This window comes from Vanellus vanellus (assembly GCF_965231255.1).
Source record: "Vanellus vanellus genome assembly, chromosome: 2".
NCBI classification, from domain to species: Eukaryota; Metazoa; Chordata; class Aves; order Charadriiformes; family Charadriidae; genus Vanellus; species Vanellus vanellus.
Genome location: NC_138906.1, coordinates 87,888,209 through 87,905,274, shown reverse-complemented (window position 1 = coordinate 87,905,274; position 17,066 = coordinate 87,888,209). Strand labels below are relative to the sequence as shown.

At 39.8% G+C, this 17,066-nt stretch overlaps 1 protein-coding gene across 1 annotated transcript in view; it reads right to left on the bottom strand.

The window, feature by feature from the left end:
- Positions 1 to 3,832: 3,832 nt before the first annotated feature.
- The window catches only part of MYO10 (myosin X), a gene marked incomplete at its 5' end in the record, with an annotated part of 170,062 nt that continues 156,828 nt past the window's right edge, over positions 3,833 to 17,066 (bottom strand). The window contains 10 exon segments of the mRNA XM_082479786.1: positions 3,833 to 4,395; positions 4,680 to 4,871; positions 5,248 to 5,700; positions 8,156 to 8,164; positions 8,166 to 8,277; positions 9,398 to 9,534; positions 10,126 to 10,333; positions 11,951 to 12,248; positions 15,197 to 15,320; positions 16,611 to 16,768. Of these exon segments, the coding sequence (XP_082335912.1) occupies positions 4,285 to 4,395; positions 4,680 to 4,871; positions 5,248 to 5,700; positions 8,156 to 8,164; positions 8,166 to 8,277; positions 9,398 to 9,534; positions 10,126 to 10,333; positions 11,951 to 12,248; positions 15,197 to 15,320; positions 16,611 to 16,768 (1,802 nt within the window). The 3' untranslated portion in view covers positions 3,833 to 4,284.

The window sequence follows — 17,066 nt, the reverse complement described above, 5'->3', positions numbered from 1 at the left end:
TTTCTCCAGCCCCTCTCACGTTTAATGCATTTTTTCACTTTACGATTGCCCAAAGCTAGAGGTTGGCATGGCTGAGAAGCAACCTGACTAGCTGTTGCTTGTCCTAATCACATGTCTGGTGGACAGCAAGAATGACGAGAGGGCTCCATCTTCCTTCTCCTACCCCAGCCTGTTGTCTTTTGATAAAGACCAGGTAAAATCATACTACAGCTGGAAATGCTGTTGGTATAGTTCACTTTTTTGGATTGCTGCTGCCCTCTTCTGCTTGCTTCCCATGACTGTTGTTGCACGTGTAGTTTTTGATGCGTTGCACCAAAGGGCTTGTGTCTGCTGTGATGTGTTATGGGAGATATTCTCAGTGGATTCCTTCAAGATTAAACTTTTTTAGATGTTTGCTTGCAATGGGAGTTTAACTGGTATTAATAACTCAGAGACTGAAAGTCCCATGAACCAATTGCAAATGCCTGTCTCCACAATCTCACCTACCTTGCAACTCTGTGCGTGAAAGTACAGTTGTCCCACAGCAGAGCTGGTAGCTGTATTCCTGTATCTGATGGAGTGAAATGCCATGGCTTTCTAGGGCTGGGCACCATGCAGAGTTAGTATATTCAGGACCGTGCTGTCATATTTGGTTGGTACGCTTCTGTATTTACTTCACAGAACTGTAAATGATCTGGAGTGCATGTGCTGTGAGAAATAGTGTGTCAGCACTGAAGAAATTGCCACTGTTCTGCCCAAGTTGCTGTAGAATGGACTTATGCCAGCATGACTTGCAATGCTGTAGCATGTCTGCGTTAGGTGTTTGTACTGGTACAAACCTGCGTGTACCTGTTATAGCTGTATGCCTCAGAAACGTGGGGCTTGAAACCTAGATTTCTGATGCAACACTTTTGGGTGAAGCAATTTCCTGTGCATAACTTGTATAATTAAGTTTATTAAGCATTCTGGCATCCTGAAAAATAGATGTATGGGTATTATGAGGCACAGGGAAAGTCCTAGTCTAAAGCCTGAGGACATAGGTGGAATTGAGGCATGGCCAGCTCTAAGGTGAGCTAATAAGATGAAATGCAATTGTATTTCTGCTGCAGCTGCCACTCTAGTCTTAGGCTGGACAGCATAGTTTCTGCCCAGCCTGCGCTCTCACAGCATGTCTGGCTGGTGGGGTCCTGGGGCTTTTCTTGCTGTGGCTCTGTTCAACCAGGCACAGTCAGGGGGTGAGGGAATCTGCCATTTTTGACAGGGTCAGTGTAACTGCCCGGGGGTGGTGGATCTCCCGGAGCAGAGATGGGACATGGGGCAGGAATTACGGCTCTTCATTCTCTCAGAAAAAATAGGATTGTTTCAAGTCCTGAAGATCCCAACACGTACAGTAAAATTCCCCTTCTCTCTAGAGGGACTGGACAAGGTATGATGTTTCTCCTAGAACCCTTTAAGTTCTAATGCTCAGTTCTTTGTGATTTCTGATGCTCTCAACTTACAGAGTGTAGGAGTTGCAATACTGCGGCTTGTCTCCAGAAGTACAGATATCTTTCTTTATAAGTAGTGTTAAACTTCTACAATATTTGTTCTTTTGAAAACATAAACCTTTATTTCAAAACAAGAATAAAATTGTATTCTGATTTGTGATGAAATTTCCTCTCCTCTAGATACACTCAACTGCTAGCCTAACAGAAGAGATCATAGGTAGGAGAGAATTTCTGGCTCTACTATGAAATTTCATGTATTCTTGGAATAAACTTTTACTGAAGCAAAACAATTTGCAAGAATAGATTATCTCCTCAATCAATTTTTAAATATGTTATAATTTAAGGAACATTGTTCTCACTTCCAAACTCAGGTGTATCTATTATGCAATTTTGATAAACTCTGCATTCTTTTTTGTGATTATCAACAATTATGACAGCTTTTATTTGCCTCAATAGAAGCAACTGAAGTAAGATTTGCATGGCAGGTTGAATGAAGAGAAGCTCTTAGATGTAGTGACAGCACTTCTGTGCATTGAGTACAAACAAACATCCCTCCTAATGGTAGATAGCATCCAGAAGTCAGTCAGGAGGTAAACAAATTGGGACTGAAGAAGTGGTGTCAACTTCTCAAGACTGTGACCCTGAACAAAACCACCACCTTGTATACACCTGCTTTTTGACCAATTAATGATGATGATGCATCAGGGACTTCTCTGAGCATATTTACAAACAGCACATAGACAAAACTGAACCTTCTTGCTGTGCTGATGAAAATGTATAATTGTGTCATTCCAAGGATGCCTTGCTAAGAGCAGCTAAGTTCTTTCTAAATGACTTGCATATGGAAAAATCATCAGTAATGTTAGAGTCTTAGATGCTCTGTGTGTGTGTAGCTATACATACTATAGTCATAATTCTCTCATTTTTCTTGTTTTCCTTAGAAAAGTTCACCTTTGTTGGGAGAGTGGGGACATGAAATTAGTAGTGTAATGTAGCAAGTCTTTAGGGACTAAGGAGCAGTGTCACAGATGGAGTGACTAAATGTATCTACCAGTTGGAGGAGGTGGAGGATTTCTCACAGCAAGCCTTGTGGTCTATAAAGGCTGTGTACACTTATGAGGGCAGCACATGCTGCACTACTATGCTGTGGCTGGCTAGTAAAAACAAGCCATCTTGCATCAGGGCTACACAAATAGCAAAAGCTTTACTTGCACATTCCTTGTGGAGTGGAATTGCTCAACAGTCCTTCCCCTCTGTCCTCTTGGTATAACTGACACATACGACATGATCAAGGAGGTAGCGGTGATCACAGCGGGAAACCTGCCCTGCCCCATTACAACACAAAGCACGTGTACCTTTCCAAGCCAAAGCCTATATATAGCCTACACTGTTCCTGGCTTGGATCCTGAGAAGACAGATAAAATTAGGGCTTTCCTGCAAGTCCAACAAAATATGAAGTGGAAACAGAGCACATCACATATATTTTCTTTATTGCTGGACTTTTTTTTTTTTTTTTTTGTAAGTAGGCATGATTCCTTAAAGGCTGAAGGTTTTTAATAACAGTAAGGTTTTTCAGGTTTCTTTTTTTTTTTTTTTGCTGTGGACAAAAAGATACCTTTGATCAACGTTTTGCCTTATATTACAGTATTTCTGTACAAAAATAGAAGTCCAAAATCAGCTTATTGTTAGCTGATATTCCCCAATTTATTTACAGGGTACTGTCAAGAACCTTCATCAAGCAACCAAGTAAAATAGAGAACTCTATATTAAAAGAAGTTGCATTGTATAACTTTGCTTTCTTTAGTCAACTCTGAAGGGCTCTGACCTTTGGCAGTCAGTCCAAGTTGGAGAATCCAGCCAGAATATAAAAGAGTGATGTCTTTAAAAGAAAAATTTAGTATTAAAAACTTAAGCTGACATTATTGAGTACTGAACTGGTAATTGTATTTTCATATTAGGGTAGTCTATAAATATTCTCAGCTACATCTCTCTTTATAATACAGCAGATACAGAATGCAGACTTCTGCTACTTATATGGTAATACATATTTGCAACAGTAAAATCAATGTATGAAAATTCTGGAATTTACTTGTTAATAAAACTGCTTATAAAGTAACCATACAATTGTAACAACTATAACTCTGAACTATTAAAATGTACAGAAAGACTGTTTACACCATTGCACATACTTATTCCCTTTGCTTCAAGAGACTTGTGAAATACAGAATAAAATTAGTCAAATTTTACTGACAGCTCAAATACAGCACAATGTGCACATCCATGGAAGCAAGGGGAAACAAAATGTTGGCGTCCATTAGGAAGGCTGCCAGCAGCTCTCCAAAAAAAAAAAAAAAAAAAACCTTGATCTTTTCCCCTCCCCCTTCCCATGTGTATACAGGCCAGTAGATTAGTGCAGAATGGATGAATATAACTTTGTTTTCAGTGTTCTGGAAGGACAAAAATAATCCTCTTGAATTTTATCAGCAATTTTAGGTCATTAGAAGTTGGGTTTAATATTGTAAGGCACTTATTACTGCTTGTATTGCAGTGGATCAAGTCTTAAGGCATTTGTTACATCAACTGAAGTTAATAATGCTTTGGAAAGTTTTGAACGAGCCAGCAGTTCTAGTATATGACTATTTCAGCTGATTTTCCCCTCCTCACCCTGTGGTCTTTCTAAAACAATGCTTGAAGATATTTTCCGTGGAAACTCTGGTTCTTTGTTAGCTTGTCAACAGATGTGATCAGTATCGTCAGGTTGTTTTGAGGCCAAGCAGCAATATGTTCTATTTAGAACACAGTAGAACTGGTTTTGTTTTCACCTGGAGCTGCCCTGACTTCCATGACTACTCACTGATCGAGAGGTGCTATAGCGTTTTTTCACGATCATACTGATGTAAGCTTTCATCAGCTTTGCAATGTCAACCACCTGCCAAAAGAGTATAAAGAGCAAAGTTCTTACTAAGGTAACAGTATGTGAACGAATTTCTTTAGAAGCTAACAATATAAAACTGTTGCACATTCAATAAAACCCTTTTGTGGTTAAAGAAATAAAAATACTCAGCACTTCTATCCATCTCACTATGTCTTCCCTTCAGCTTTACAGGGATCTTGAATAAATCTGTAACATTTGCAGCTAAATTATTAAATTACTAAGTAGCCTGGCTATCAAAACACTAAGACCACAATAACAAAATTCCTTCTTGCTCTTACCTCACTAGTTTCAAAAAGCAGTTCTCTCTCATCCACCACGATCTTGTAGGTGTTGGCAAGTGGTGCACCAAATGACAAGATATGCTCATACTGAAAAACCTCCAGAGGCCTTCCTTCCCCACGCTTGTAGACAGAAACTGCATCAGCGCTGACTCCAAGCCACAACTCTTGTGGGAATCCCCCTTCTTTACACTAGAGGAAAAAATGTAGATTATCAGCAAAGGGAACAGCAGGACTCACACAACACTTACTGTTGAGGTTCTGGTCTGTAACCATTTTTTAAAAAGTGCATATTGTTTGTCCCTCTTTGAATGTGGCCTTTTACACTTCTCCTGAATTTGTTTGCAACGCATCAGGCTAGCATTCTGTCCCTCTGTATTTTATGGTTAGCTAGTGGACTGAAATGGCTATAGTGCTTGCTAACAGGAGTATTCTTTCAATATCTAACATCTTATTATATCAGCTGTTTGAGCACTGTGATACTGTATTTATGGTTCCCTACTCTGTAATGAAACCACCATCTATACAGTATAAACTGCAGTTTGAGTGTTCAGGAGGTTGTACTCACCTCTACGTCAAAGAGTGTTGAGCCATAGCCAGGCCATTCCTTAATCAAAGCCATATACTTTGCCATAGCCTGCTCCTGGTTCATCCTCTGGAGTTTTTTCCATTTGTCAATAATACTGGTCCTGGAGGCTGAGATTTCCTCTTTGACCCACATGTCTAACATCTGATCCTCCTCAATCTTCTGTTTGCTGACAGAGCCACTGCGAAAACTCCTCCGCAATGTTCCTTCAAGAAAGCTGGCTCGTTTCTTCTCAGCCTTCTCTGCTGCAGTAAATGTTTTGGTAGACTGTGTAATCCGAGACTTCAGCTTTTGCAAGGGATAGACTTCCTCCATTTCTGGTACGGTGGTATGCAGACTGTAATCTCCCTGAAGGTACTGAAGACGCAAAGCTGCAAGGACCTGGAGGGTTTCTTCGGGAGCAGGGTAGTGTCCTCTAATCACTGCCTCATGAGCCTATTGAGGGGGAAAAGGTAGCTTTTTATGTACAAACCAGTCTTTGAAAGGACTAAGAGAGAAATGGGAACTAGATTTACTGCCAAGCAAACCCAGGATCTGAAATAAATGATCCATTAAATAAATCAAATGTCATAAATCTCTTGGCAAATTTGTTAAACTGGGTAAGGCAGGGTTTACCAGAAGAACTGCAAGGCAATTGAGGAACTTGCTGAATGGGAATTACTGTTACTAGTACAGCTCTTAGTGAACTCACATATATAACAGCAACTGAATTACTAAAAAGGAAAATAAAATTTGAAGGGGAGAAAATCAGGATCTAAACACCTGATTGGGAGGAAGCCATCTACATTCAGGGGCATTAGGAAGAAATTGGTATCTAGTTTTGCTCACTGCTATCAATAATCTGGTTGTGAAAACTGTCATTTCCAGCCAATTATGCAAAGCCCTAAGACAGCTTTGTAATAAGCCTCATTGAGGGAAAACAGTAAATCTTCAATGGATCCCAGATATAGTTAGTAAAACATTTATGTTATAGGGGTCTGTATCATCAGGGATGAGACTGTGAACCAAGACAACCCTTTCAGATCCTTGCTCTTTGCACACCCATTCAAACCTTTGGAAATGTGCAGCAGCTAAGATTTTATTTTTTTTTTCATATCCACTAAAACGGGAAACAAACACACCTCATGGCTGGAGACACAGGAACTGCAAGCGGTTTAGTAAATGCACAGAGATAATTCACATCTGAGTAAGAGCTACTTCATTTAGGTGTACACTTAGGATGGAGACAAAATGAGCCTTTACACTTGCAAGATGGTTTACCCAAGATTGTACACATGTGGAAGAAAGAGCTGCCTTATTGAAACGAAAGGACAGTATTTTAGTAAGAAGAACTAAAAGATTTTCTTCAGCGCCTTATGAATTAAAGGATTCACACTTTAAAATAATGGAGTTTACAAACTAAAACCGATGACAAAAGGGAACTTCCTTAATTGGCTGAAAATAGTTGATGACAGATCAAAAGCAGATAATTAGAAAAAAAGAACAGAACTGATGTTAGAATATAATAAGTCACCTCTTTAAGGTACTGCTGTAATATTAATTGTAGGGATTGAATGTGCCATGCTTTATAACTTAAATACTATTGGTCTTGGCAAGGCAAGACACAAAATATTTGGCCAAACACCAGTCAGCACAGAATGCTGCATGAAAACAATCTGCTTCAGCAAATGGGCTTGTTTTAGTTATTCATATGGAAAACTGCCTAAATTGGCCTCTGTAACCAATGATGTAATGTAAAATGTCTGATGCAGAGCTCTCATGGATTTTCTTCTTACTGTTTAAACTTTATTCCAAAGCAGAGGCATTAATGGACTGACTCTTCTATATGTGAAAACAGACAGACAGTCAGAACAGCAATGTTTCTAAGCCCAACCAAGGCAATCTATTGCCCAGATCCTTCAACCAGCAATAAGCAGTTTTAGATTGAGCTAAAGTTTTAGGGTCTGGAAGGAGACTTTTGGTAGTCTCATGATGTAATATGGCACCTTAAAACCTAAACTGTGAACAAGGAAGAAATACTCTATTACAGTGAAGATGTTTCTGTGAAAGAGGAAAAAGGCTTCGTATATATGGCAGTTCTTGATCACATCAGACTTGCTTACCAACAGAACATCTGTGTCCTGGTATTGCAAATAGCCTTACACAGAATTCCTTATCTGTCTCTAGTGCTCACTTGAAAGAAGCTGTCCATTGGAAAAATTTTTAGTCATTTGCAATATAGCAGAGAAGAAGGAGGTCAATAAACAATAATAAATACCATCAGTCAGAGTTTCTAAGTAACTACAGGACATCACATGATAGAAATCCAACTGCTGATGCATTTAATTTTCATTATAAATCAATTTTGTTTATGTTTTGCAATATGGCCTCATTCTGAGCTCAGCACATTCATTGTGAATTTCTGCTCATCATAGCTGCCTTACGTTTACTGCTGAGACTGAACTGATTTGTTTTACTATGGTGCCTATGAAATACCAATCAGTTTTTGAAAAGAGAAAAAGCTATTGTCGATTAGTTCTGTCCAGTTGCCAATTACACATTTCACTTTATTTCTTGCACTTTCTTAAGAAAATGGTTTCATAAGAGCAAATCAAAAGCAAATATTACCCTTTTTACCCAGGTTATCCAATTTTTTACTACCATACATAAAGCAATACACAAGTAATGCAGAAGTAAGAAAAAGTAGAAACATTAGGTAAATCATATGTTGCTTCACTTATGTCAGGATAAGCCTAATTTGACCCCTGAACTGCTTTGTTTGCACTTGATGCTTGAGTAGTAGTGCATTTACTGAAACAGAAGCATAAACAGAAGCGCTCTCTGTGCTGCCTAGATCTCTTGCTTTTTCCTCCTCTTACAAGTGCCTCAAAATAGAACCTTTGTCCTTTACCTGCTCAAACCATAAAGGCAAATTCCACGCTATCTTTTGGGACATTTTCTGTGTCCAGGAAGCAGTAGAGCTTGAAGTAGAACTTCCAGTGCATGTCCCCAACTTCGGCAGTGGCAGCAAGTCTGCAAGGGTGTGTGAAGAGGGAGAGAGATCAGATCTGTGAATCAAACTCCTTTTTAAATTGACACCTGAAGAATCTAAGCAAGGCATCAGCTGAATTTTGCTCTGTTACACCTGCTATCAAACTGGTATTGTTGACCAGGAGTTAATTGTTTTCAGCAGTATACGTGACTGATGTAATTTGGAGAGAGAGAGAGAGAGAGAGAGAGAGAGAGGAGAGAGAGAGAGAGAGAGAGAGAGAGAGAGAGAGAGAGAGAGAGAGAGAGAGAGAGAGAGAGAGAGAGAGAGAGAGAGAGAGAGAGAGAGAGAGAGAGAGAGAGAGGAGAGAGAGAGAGAGAGAGAGAGAGAGAGAGAGAGAGAGAGAGAGAGAGATGTATGTGTGGGTGTATTTAGAGCCTACAGCAAAACCAAGGACTTAAAATGTTGACTCACTCCTCAGTCAACTGTTTTTAAGACAAATTCTCTTAATAAACTTTTATTTGTGGCTCAGTCAGGTATTGATAAAAGCAACACTGTTAAGTCCCTGTTATAAAATGTAATTGTACAACACTTCAGACATTGATTTCAACACTTCAGACATTGATTTTTTCCCCCTGTTACGTGGATACAGGAGGGCTGATTGCCATGCATATAATGTAAAGACAAACAGGTATTTAGGCTTTTATTACATTTTCTTACTGCAGTGCTATAGGTGGTGTCAATTTTTCTGGTAAGAAAAGTGTTGAGCTGCACTGTGGTGGCTTCTACATGAAGTTAGGCAGCAGGTAGGTCAGAATGGCAATGACTGCCTGGAGTTCAGTTCTCCCAGTACTGGGGCAGCCACCATGCTAGTAATGGTGGAAAATTAGTAGTGGAAAAGAAAATGTGGAAACAGTGATGAGAAATATTACTCTACTGGTGTCAAGGACAGAGGAAAAACAAACGTAATTGAATAGGTGGCTCATCAATTCCTTTAAGAAAAAAAAATAAAGATGCTTTTGTTCCAGAAATGGCCATGTGTGTAATTCAGCTGCGTCATCACAAACAAGCCAGAGGAAAGAGAAAATTCAGCATTATTGACATTGGAAATGTATTTAATTGCTACTTATTAGAGTGGTGAGAGAGAAGGAGAGGCGCACTCACTTTTCAAACTTTGCCAAGACATCAGCCACAATGGTTCTGCTTTCAATTGCTTTATCAGTAGTTCCATTGTATTCAAACAAAGCAAACATATTTCTGCTATCCTCCATGGCCAAGCCACGAATTAACTTTTCAACCACCTAATAAAAAACAGCACATGAAAAAACCATAGCATGGAAAAGCAGCACCACAGAGTAAGACAAATAATTAGCAGAAAATTCAGAGCTAGGTTTTACATTAGGCTAAAAATGTTGCTAACATGTTTTCATCAGCAGTATTGTTTTTATACTTCAATTTCTACACTAAATACTGCTGATTCTTTCAGAATATGTACGTGCTATCACCTGGCCAGATATAACCCCTGTATTTCACCAACCAGCAAGTCTTCCAGCTTTAGGAAGCAACTTGGCTATCATACACACCAATATCTACTGAAGTTATTCCAATAATGACCCTACTGAATTGCTTAGTCTTTCCTGTAATTTTTCCTGTAAGAAGGAACTATAAGTGGGTAATCCTCTGCAGAATAAAGACAGTTTTTATAGCAGGGATTTCTTCGGAACATGCTGGGGTGGTGGAGGGACAGGTCTGTAAACCTTCCCTCCCCTGAAAGGAGAGACTGGTAGAGAACCCCCCAGTGCTTCTAAAGTTTGACGCTACTACTGGCTGTAACTGGCATGTAAAGGGACACACTAGTGGTGTGCCAAAGCCATTCAGTCACCACTTCTCACCTCTCCAGCTGTAGTGTGCGAGTTGATTGTAATCTTACAGGAGCCCCCACCATGGCAATAAACTGTGGATGTCATTTCCTGCCTGCCAATTAGAGCTTCTATTTCATCCCGGGATGGCACAAACTCTCTGCATTTGGTTTTCTTCAGAGATTCATAAGTAAAAAGTGCATATTTCTCCATTTCAGTTCCTGGAAACTGGTCACGAACCCTGTGAGACAAATATTACTACTTTAAGCTGCCAGTCTGTAAAATAGAAAGTTCACTTATTTGAGAATGTTGGTTTTTTTCCTGAAAATACTTCTGTATCCAGTAGGCTATTTAATTGCCACACTCAAAGATTTATCTTCATTGTCAAGGAAAGTGTTCTAACTTGTGGTTTATTGTGGGATAACTTATATACTTTCATCATTTCATTCTACAAACCTAATGGAAAGAAAAAACTGTGCTACCTTTATAGCGTTAACTACAGGAATCTTGTAATGACTCCGATTTGACAGCAAGATAACTATAAAAATCTTCTTGTAATCAAGTCTCCTTTTTGACAGTAACAGCTGTTGAACAAAGACTGAACTGCACTGAGGTACTACAGAAAAAAAAAAACAATAAAACATATTTGACTGCTTGGTTTTGTGGCAGTGTTACTTAGGACGCTTGATTTTTGTTCCTGATTTTCTTAAAGACTCTCTCTAGACGTTACTATTCAGCAGTGAGTATTATGAGTATTCACTAACAACTTTAATGAGCTCAACTCTTAATTGTTGAAAACTGTTAAATTTGGGTAGCTTTCAGTACAGAGTGTTTCTATGTTTCCAGTAATAAAATATCAGCTTTGTAGAGCTACAAAGGTTTAATTTATGTGAAAAAGTACAGTGATTTGTGATCTACAAGGGATAAAAAGATTACTGCAGGATTACAGAAATGCTGTAAAATGATTATGCATCTGTAATATTGAAACCAACCTACAAATATTCTGTCAGCTGCAATTTTATTAACTAGGAGCCCAGTTAATGGGATGAGTTAAACTAAGAAAGTGAATCAATGTTGGATTTTTTCATTTTAACAGTTTTATAAATTGATTGATGTTTTTCACTGATCTTACTTTGGTTGAAAGGTGTATCTTCAATACAAACAATTTACAAATATTTATAAAATAATTAGATTTAGCAAAGTGATTGACAAAGTCTATGCTCTAGCACAAATACAGACATGACTTTTAAATTACTGAGAACAGTTTGTTGTTGTTGCTCTAACTTTCTTAATGACACAGTCTGCATTCTTTTGCTGCATCACAGCATGAGGAACTCCATGTTCCGGTTAATGCTGAACTGTCAAAAAAAGATTTTTTTTAATGGTCACTAATATCTTAAAATTAGATTTGCAAGCAGACATTTTTACCTCAAATACATCTTTATATATGATAATGTTCTTTTAGGTGCATGATGCATACCTCATAAAACTAAGATAAGCAGAATGAAGAATTTTTAACGGGTTGATTTGGACAGTTGAGAATGGGACCTGGGGTATGTGCTGCAAGTCATTTAAGCAACTTTATAGTTTTACCGAAAGCCTCCCTTTTGTCAACATGAATAAATTATGCATTCAGTTTAGTGAGATTTTGTTTGATGAGAATAATTCCACCCAGATCAACTCATAACCCCTCTTACAACATTATTTTTGGATTTATTGTTTGGCATAACCAGTTCACTAGAGTGAATGCATCTTCAAGTCTCACTTCAAGATGTTTAAACATTATTACAAGTTGTGGGGAAGAAAACAGTGAGTGAAGAAACTTCTTTTCTTGCTCTAATAGTTCAAAGATTCTCACCTTTTGAGATGGAACTTGAGATATTTGAGGATGCTGCGACTCGGCAGAAATGTACAACTCATGCAGGTGAGTATTTGCCAACTGTACAGGTTGCCCACGCTCCCAGGGTTAGGCACTTTATTGGTCTGCTTGATGAGCTGACAGTAGAGCTCATCTCGAAGGGGTCGTAAATCATGTCCTGTTTGGAGGATACCTTGGATTATAGGGATGGGATCAGACATAGACTCCAGCTGCTGTAAAGAATTAAATATCTTGATGGCTTCATCCTGCAGAGTTGTGTAGCCTTTGTCTTTCAGCACTACAAAAGAAAAATTGGGAGGAAGGTGCTTAGACTGAGATATTAAAGAGAAAGCACTGAGGCTTAACACAGGAATTGCTTAATGCTATTCTGTGATCCTTATTATGCAGGATATTAGAGTGGATCTTTTCCATTTCAAATGTATGATGCAAATTCATTTTACAAGCTATGTTGCTACTGAGATTTGATCTGAATTTAACACAATCCCATATTGACATTTTCTGAGAACATAACTTAAAATGTGTATCTTGCTTGATCAGATTTTTTTTGATGGAGAATCTTCCAGAGGAATCCACACTGCTAAAGTGTCTATCACTTTTTCGCTGTCACAAGAAACTGAAAATCTAATCAGATCATAAATGAAGTAAAGCATGACTGAGTTATGGAAAGTGACAAAGATACGTGGCATCACTTGTCTACAGCAGTAGCATTTCAATTAAACCCAAACAATACTACTTAACTAAAACACTGCCATGAAACTCCAACTTGCTTTTTGAGTGCTGGAAAAGAAGGTGATTGGTTTTGGTACTACAGGTTATTCGGCGTGGGCTAACAACTTTCACAATCTACTTAAAAGCACCATACAGTTCTTGAGTTCAAGAGATGGAAGAGATTGCTCTGACGTCTGAATCAGTTAGGCCTACTAGCCATCAAAGCACAAAACAGTACAAACATAACGTATGAAGTTTCAAATCTGACATTACATGAATACAGAAAATAACTAGAACTCAACTGCAAGTAACTGAGCATCTGTCCATCTGTGGAGCTACACTTAATATAGGAAGACTTCGGCAGGACTTATATCTCAGAGGGAGCTAGCTGTTCCTGTCCAGGGGTAACAGAGAGCAACCATGCTACACTCCTGCATGGGACAATCAGCTCAAGTGCCGAGAAGACCAGAACTTTGCCTTGCCACTGTACAAGATGGGGGGGGGGGGAGGGGAGGGAGGGGGGGGAAGAGAAGGGAAAGGTTTCTCCAAGGATTTTCCTTTTCCTTCTCATACATAATAGGATAGGATGGGATAGGATGGAAAGGACCTTGAAGATCATAGAGTTCCAACCCCCCTGCCATAGGGAGGGACACCTCTCGCTAGACCAAGTTTCCCAAGGCCACATCCAGCCTGGCCTTGAACACCTCCAGGCATGGGGCCTCAACAATATCTCTGGGCAACCTGTTCCAGTGCCTTACCACCCTCAAAGTGAAAAATTTTTTCCTAATGTTTAATCTAAACCTGCCCTCTACCTGTTTAAAGCCATTCCCCCTTGTCCTATCGCTACATGCCCTAGTAAAAAGTCCTTCCCCAGCTCTCCTGTAGGCCCCCTTTAGGTGCTGCAAGGCCGCAATAAGATCTCCTTAAGCCTCCTCTTCTCCAGGCTGAACAGCCCCAACTCTTTCAGCCTCTCCTTGTAGAAGAGGTGCTCCAGCCCTCAGGTCATCCTCATGGCTCTCCTCTGGACATGCTCCAGCAGGTCCATGTCCTTCTTCTGTTGGGGACTCCAGAGCTGGATGCAGTACTCCAGGTGGGGTCTCGTGAGAGTGGAATAGAGGGGCAGAATCCTCTCCTTTGACCTGCTGGCCACACTTCTTTTGATGCAGCCCAGGATACGGTTGGCCACCTGGGCTGCGATCGCACACTTCTGGCTCATGTTGAGCTTCTCGTCAATCAGCACCCCCAGGTCCTTCTCCTCAAGGCTGCTTTCCAGCCATTCACCGCTGAGCCTGTATTTGTGCTTGGGATTGCCCCGACCCACATGTAAGACCTTGCACTTGGCCTTGTTGAACTGCTTGGGCCCACCTCTCCAGCCTGTCCAGGTCCCTCGGGATGGCATCCCTCCCCTCCAGCATGTCTACCTCGCCAAACAGCTTGGTATCATCGGCAAACTTGCTGAGGGTGCACTCGACCCCACTGTCCATGTTGCTGACAAAGATGTTGAACAGTACAGGCCCCAGTACCAACCCCTGAGGAATGCCACTCGTCACTGCTCTCCACTTGGACATCGAGCCGTTGACCGCAACTCTTTGAGTATGACCATCCAGCCAGTTCTTTATCCACCGAGCGGTCCATTTGTTGAATCCATGTCTCTTCAATTTAGAGACCAGGATATCGTGTGGGACAGCGTCAAACGCTTTGCACAACTCCAGGTAGATGACATCAGTTGGTCTTCATTTGGGCAGAAGGATATTGCTTGAGTTATCAGGAAGTCTTACCTGAATACCTTAGCTTTTAATCCACTGTGACCTCCCACCCTCCTCTCAAGGGTGGAACTTCTCATCTGAGTCATGTCTTGTTTATCACACAATTGCAAAATAAGGTAAGCAAATCCATTTAAAGACACCAAAATCACAACCATCTGTAGTTCTGAACCATTAACTCAAAACAGACTTCTAAGTTACTGATTGAACCAAGGATATTAAAAGACATGATTACACCTGTTTCAGGAGTAGACGAACCATTATTTTTTAAAATCACGTCCACTCAAATGTTGTTTCCCAGAAGTAATGCTTCCCAACACAACTGATGAAACTTACACTCGTTAACTGGAAGTTGTGACTGCTGCAGCTCCCCACATGGGGTAGGAAACAACAATGCTTTGAGAAGAATACGATTCAAGGAGACTGAATCTATTGTTTATTTGCTTATTTCAGTAGAAGGCTTTTCAAACTTGGTAGTTTTAGCTGTGTTGCTGAGATTAACAAACTTGTAATACAGCAGCAATAGCAACCTTCTCTTCAGTAACACCCGTGCAGGAGCATGACAAGCCCATGGCTCTGTGCTAGACAAACTGCTACTCTCTACCTCCTGGAAGAGAACAGGGAAACTTGTCTATTTGTATTATAAACGTATCTTTTGCCTACCATTACTTCACTATAGCCCACTGACTAAAAACTCACTTCCTCTGGTTTAGTCTTTCACAAGGAAAAGCGTTTCTATGATTGAAAAACTTACAGTTCAGATTGATGTCCCCATATGGCAGTGGCAGTAAAGGTGAGTGTAACGGATGATGAGTGTAACGCAGAATAGGGTTTCTCTTATAAATCTGTTCAACCACATCAGCATTCAGGCAGTTTTCCTATTAGGTTAAGAAAAAAGGAGGATTTGAAGAGCAAATTAACAATAACGCAATGCTTTGTGCCTTTAGGATGGCTGTGAAAAAATTAGTCATCAGTGTTACCAACACTATTTGGTGCTAAATCCAGTTGTGGGTACTGTGGCTCCCATGGCACTCTGTGGCATATGAATGCTCAGTATCTTCTAACCTCAGGCCTTGCATAAGCTTACTTTACCTGTGCAGTAAAAAACAAACCACAGCAGAGCTGCACGAGACAAAAATGAAGTTTCATAATTTTTTTTTAAGTGTGTTTTCATTTTACAATTGTTTTTACTCCAGTATTTCATAACTGGAATTAAGACATCCATATTCAAATTTTGTTTAAAAATATTTCTCTGGCATAACTAATTGGCCTTTTCAGTTGGCATCTACAGGAGCTACCATAACAAAACAGTTCAGAAAAACTGCTGCTGTAAACCTGATGCACCCACTCTGATGTCTAAATACTGTTTGTTCTTAGGCAACGTTTGACAGACATGTGACAACTGTCTTCCATCGATCCTCAACTTCCACATATGTCTACTGCTCTGCAGAATAGCGTTCTTTGTCTTGGAATTTAGGACTTGATTCTTCTTTTCCATGAGAGAAGAGGTGCCATCCTCTAAGGCAAAACATTTGTAGCTGTTCTCCCCCCTATTTTTTTTTGTTTCTTCTGGGAATCTCTCCTGAAAGTACATTAGCAAAAGTCTCCAGAAAGACATTCTCTGGCTATGCAGGCAATGTCTCCAACAGGACCATAAAGCAGTAAGCATTAATTGAATGTATTTATCATGCAGAGACATGAGATGCTTAGTTTGTGCTATCATAGATCAAAAAATGAACCGTCATGAAAAAAAATAATATCACAGGATCTGTCTAGTCCACATCCTGTTGTGCTGCTGCTCACTGTGGACACAGGTCTGCTAACTCATGAACCTGCACGCTGCACTCCACTGCCTGGTGTAGCAACATCTGTCAAGTTACACAAACCAGTAAAACTTGTTACTGTTTTCATGGAAAAAAGTTCTATCACTCTTGCCCTCCAAGTTGCACTTCATACTTTGTTATTTTACTGTTTAGATAGAAATTCCTTTATCAGGTCAGTGAATACATTCAGGTTTCACAATTTCAGTCCATGTCACTTCAGGATTAAAACCCACATTTTCTGCTTTATTACACCATAATGGCAAAGCCACCATAAAAAAAAGAGACTGATTTCAAATATTTAAGTAACCATTCTTTCCGACCCCACTCCCTCCTGTTTGTGCCTACCTTAATATCCTGAATAAGTTGCTGAGTTGGTGTATCAATTGGCGCTTTTGTGTCAATCACATTCTGGATGGCACTTGACCAGCGGGTCGCCTCATTAAGCAATTTTGTATAGAGACGGTAACAATGTTTGCGTCCGTACACAGTTACATTCCAATAACCTAGCACAACAGTCAAAATTATTAATCACAGAAGCTGTATCTATAAAAATACCCCGACTTTTATCTGAAAACAGCTGTAGTCCCATCAGACTCCAAGTGCTGCTTTCTGGATCATGCTGGCAGTTTTTCAGGAACTAAGAAGTTGCATGACTAAGTATCATAATACAGATAGTATGGTATTAAAGGAGATTCTCTCCTTCAAAAAAGCCTAGGAGAACCATCATGCAGCCTCCTATTATATCCAGTAATCTAAGTAAAAATGACCATACGACAACACTATGGAATACTGTTAGCTACA